This window comes from Primulina eburnea, chromosome 14 (genome assembly GCF_022965805.1).
Source record: "Primulina eburnea isolate SZY01 chromosome 14, ASM2296580v1, whole genome shotgun sequence".
NCBI classification, from domain to species: Eukaryota; Viridiplantae; Streptophyta; class Magnoliopsida; order Lamiales; family Gesneriaceae; genus Primulina; species Primulina eburnea.
This window is the reverse complement of record NC_133114.1, coordinates 4,045,917-4,050,586: the sequence shown is the minus strand read 5'-3', so window position 1 is coordinate 4,050,586 and position 4,670 is coordinate 4,045,917. Positions and strand designations below refer to the sequence as shown.

Here is a 4,670-nt window from a genome sequence, read left to right as displayed (position 1 = left end):
TTTGAATTTTAAAAAAAAACATAGAAAATATATTAAAAAAAATAAAAAATAAAAAATATATTGTAGGTTAAAAAAATACTAACCATATATTTATATGTTCATTTAAATTGAAGTTTAAAAAATAAAGTTTGAAATATTTTTAGTTATAAAACATATATGTTTTTTTTTTTAATTTGAAGTTTAAAAAATTAAGTCCGAATCGCTAACCAAAAATTTATTTAACTTGAAGTTTAAAAAATTAAGTCCGAACCACTAACCAAAAATTTATATGTTAATTAACTTGAAGTTTAAAAAATTAAGTTCGAATTATTTTTGGTTATAAAATATAGAACATATATTAAAAAATTAAGTTCGAATTATTTTTGGTTATAAAACATAGAACATATATTAAAAAATAGAAAATATATTTTAGGTTTAAAAAATACTAACCATAAATTTATATGTTCATTTCACTTGAAGTTTAAAAAATAAAGTTTGAACTATTTTTAGTTATAAAACATATATGTTTTTTTTTTTAATTTGAAGTTTTAAAAAATTAAGTACGAACCGCTAACCAAAAATTTATATGTATATGTAACTTGAAGTTTACTAATCATAAATTTATATTTTCATTTAAATTGAAGTTTAAAAAATAAAGTTTGAACTATTTTTATATAAAAACATATATGTTTTTTTTAGTTTAAAGTTTAAAAAAGTATGTCCGAACCACTAACCAAAACTTTATTTGTTCATGTAACTTGAATAAAATGTATTGATTAAACAAATTAGGTGATTAGATAAGAAAATTGAAAAGTCACCTAAATAAATAAATAAGACATTAATTAAGTAATAGTTGGAAAAGGATAATCAAGTAAATTCATAATTCAAACTGATATATTAATATTATTATAGATTATAGATAGATAGATATATGTATATACATGGTACAAATTATGCTTTATGGTTAGATTTAGGAATTTATATGATATATATTAGGCCGAGCATTATATGATAATGTTGATCTAATGTGGAATCGTACGTTATGAACTATGACATGTTTTTTTTAAAATATTTTTCCATCGATCATTTCGTAAAATAGTCATTATTTGTAAATAATATACATGTGAAGTTCAATTGTTCAAGTATATGTCTCAATAGTTCTTTCCTAGCAAATCATTAACTTGAAATATTTTATTCCCATTATGCGGCAACTGAAAAATATGGACGTAATATCTTGAAAATAGGTACCTCCTTTTCTATTTTTTTTTTTAAAAAAACGAAAAACAAAATCCAATGTTCCAACAAAACAAAATGCAGAAACATTGCTGGATAACAAAAAATTACAAACAAACAACATAAATCACAGGATTTTCTCACAACCAATGCCACACTAATCCAAGAAAAGAACATCAACCTCTAGTCTTAGTGTTGTGCTTTTAATCCATTCAGAAAAATTAGGAGAAATATGAGCAAAGCCTCCTAAATTCTGTGCACAGAATTCACAGAGGCCTCTCCAACATCTTGAGGTGAAAATGCTCCAAGAAATATGCTTCACCAGCCTCATGCATCATTTCACACCCTCCATATATTCACCCTTATTTCTTCTTGTTTATGTCTTTACAATTAGCGGCCTTGGGCTTGTCCTAGGGGGTTAGGCAATGGCGAACCCTCGGAAAAAAATTGCTTTTGGCTGCTTTCTCTTCGTCTTTTCTCTTCTCTCTTCATTCTCTAATGCATTGACTGATCTTGAAGCAGCACATATTGCTCGTCGCCAGCTTTTACATTTGGAAAAAGGAGATGATCTTCTTCTTGAGTACGAATATTCGGATGATACAGGTGCTACATTCCCAAATTCTAGGCTAAAAAAGGCTTATGTTGCTCTTCAGGAGTGGAAGAAGGCCATATATTCTGACCCATTTAACTTCACGAGTAATTGGGAGGGAGCAGATGTGTGTGCTTATAATGGTGTCTTTTGTGAGCAGGCCTTGGACGATTCTAATGACACCGTGGTTGCTGGGGTCGACTTGAACCATGCAGATATTGCAGGGCATCTTCCTGAAGCTCTTGGGTACTTATCAGATATCAGTCTTCTGCATATAAACTCGAACCGGTTTTGTGGGATCGTGCCACCTACTATCAAGCATATGAATCTTATCCACGAACTCGACTTGAGCAATAATCGGTTTGTGGGACCTTTTCCGGATGTTGTATTGGAACTTCCCAATCTCAAGTACCTTGATCTAAGGTTCAATGATTTTGAAGGGGAATTGCCAAAAGAGTTGTTCAATAAAGACCTCGATGCCATTTTCTTGAACAACAACCGGTTTCATTCCAACATCCCGGAGAATCTAGGCGACTCCCCGGCTTCTGTGGTGGTGATCTCCAACAACAAGTTGAAGGGATGCATTCCACAAAGCATTGGAAACATGGCAGGAATGTTGGACGAGTTCATCGCATCGAAAAATGAGCTTTCTGGGTGTTTACCGGAAGAAATCACCCTTTTGAACACTACCACAGTTTTCGACATCAGCTGTAATAAGTTTGTTGGTGACCTTCCACAAGGCATGGAATACATGCAAGGCCTGGAAATCTTGGACATTGAAAAGAACACGCTTAGGGGTAGGGTGCCTGAAAGTATCTGTACCTTGCCAAGTTTGAAGAATTTTACATTCTCTTTGAACTACTTCGATACGAAGGATCCACAATGCTATCCCGACGTCATACCAGGGCTCATGGTAAATGGGAAAAAAAATTGTTTTGTTGGAGAAGTGCAACAAAGATCGGAAGATGAATGTTACAAAACCTTGAAAGAAGTGGTGGATTGCAATTCTACAGGATGCAGACCTTCTAATGATGGTCAAGGGGCAAAGCCGAAGCTTCCCAAGAATGACGGTCCTTCAAAACCAAGCCCCAAGAAAGAAACTCCAACGAAGTCTAGGGAAAGTCCACCTACGGGAAAACCAACCAACCCCTCAGCACCAAAGTCACAATCACCAAATCTTAAACCAATCCCACCAAAGTCTTCTCCACCAAAGGCTTCCCATTTTCCACCAACTCCACAAAGTCCTAAACCAGGGCACTCAAACCCACCAAAGGTTTCGATTCCACCTCCCACAGTGAGACCACCTAAGGTTCATGTCCAACCTCCCGCTCCGAAGCACACTCCAATTCCGATTGTTCCTAAAGCAGAGCAACCAATTCCATATACAATCGGTGGATCCTACACATCACCTCCACCACCCATTGGGTCGCCTATTCCAGTTTTCCCCCCACAGCCGCGTGCGAATTCAGCTCCACCACCTATATTCTCGCCTCCACCGCATGTTCAGTCATCCCCTCCAACACCAGTCTTCTCACCCCCATCGCCTGTTCAGTCACCACCTCCACCACCTATCTTCTCACCTCCACCACCTCCTGTTCAGTCACCACCTCCACCTCCAGTGTACTCACCACCACCACCTCTGGTTGTCTCCCCTCCACCTCCAACGTACTCACCACCACCACGTCCGGTTGTTTCTCCTCCACCTCCAGTGTACTCACCACCACAGCCGCATGTCCACTCCCCACCTCCTCCACCAATGTACTCCCCACCCCCACCCCTTGTTTTCTCTCCACCACCACACGTGCACTCTCCGCCTCCACCAGTTTTATCTTCCCCACCTCCAGCTCCAGCTCCAGCTCCAGCTCCAACGTACTCACCACCACCACGTCGGGTTGTTTCTCCTCCACCTCCAGTGTACTCACCACCACAGCTGCCTGTCCACTCCCCACCTCCTCCACGAATGCACTCCCCACCCCCACCCATTGTTTTCTCTCCACCACCACCTGTGCACTCTCCGCCTCCACCTGTCCATTCACCACCTCCACCTCCACCTCCACCAGTTTTATCTCCCCCACCTCCTGTCCAATCACCACCACCACCGCCACCTGTCCATTCACCACCTCCACCAGTTTTATCTCCCCCACCTCCTGTCCAATCACCACCGCCGCCGCCGCCTGTCCATTCACCACCTCCACCAGTTTTATCTCCCCCACCTCCTGTCCAATCACCACCACCACCATTGTTCTCTCCACCCCCAAATATCAACTCACCACCACCTCCAGCTCCTCAACTATCACCACCTCCTCCGGTTTTTTTCAAACCAGTCGTCCTCCCACCACACTTGGGGGCAAGTTATGCATCCCCACCACCACCAGTTATACCAGGATATTAAGGAGTACTTTATATTCACCGATCATGTTTGCTTTATACATAGAATTAATCCAAAAATATATTTCCAAACAATCACTTCGTTTTTCTGTCTTGCCCTTTTTTTAGGTGCGAATAAGCGGGATCATTCTTATGTAGTAATTTATATGCACCTAATACATTAATTCGTCATTCATTATTAATTTGAATTGCAGAAATTAGCTTCTTTTGCAGACTTAAAAAATATTAAGAACATTTTGAAGAAAAAGTAGCAATGTTAAGATTAAAATATCGTTTCACTGTATTTTTTCGACAACAAAATATTGAATGGCTGGACCAGATTAAAAAATCTTGAAAATACTGCATAACAATTTAATTAGAATAAATAAGAGTCAACACACCGCATATTTCTTAATGAGAAGAACATCCATATATTTTGTTGGTATGCACTCCCGATTAAATTTGTGTTTACCTTGAAATTAACTTTTACACGATAAACTAT

General features: G+C 38.3%; 1 protein-coding gene across 1 annotated transcript; it reads left to right on the top strand.

Annotated features, from left to right (window-relative positions):
* The first annotated feature begins 1,502 nt into the window (after positions 1–1,502).
* On the top strand, positions 1,503–4,274 carry LOC140813209 (uncharacterized). Its single transcript, XM_073171689.1, has one exon. The coding sequence runs from the start codon at positions 1,638–1,640 to the stop codon at positions 4,191–4,193; it is 2,556 nt and encodes an 851-aa protein (XP_073027790.1). The 5' UTR covers positions 1,503–1,637; the 3' UTR covers positions 4,194–4,274.
* The last annotated feature ends 396 nt before the right edge of the window (positions 4,275–4,670 follow it).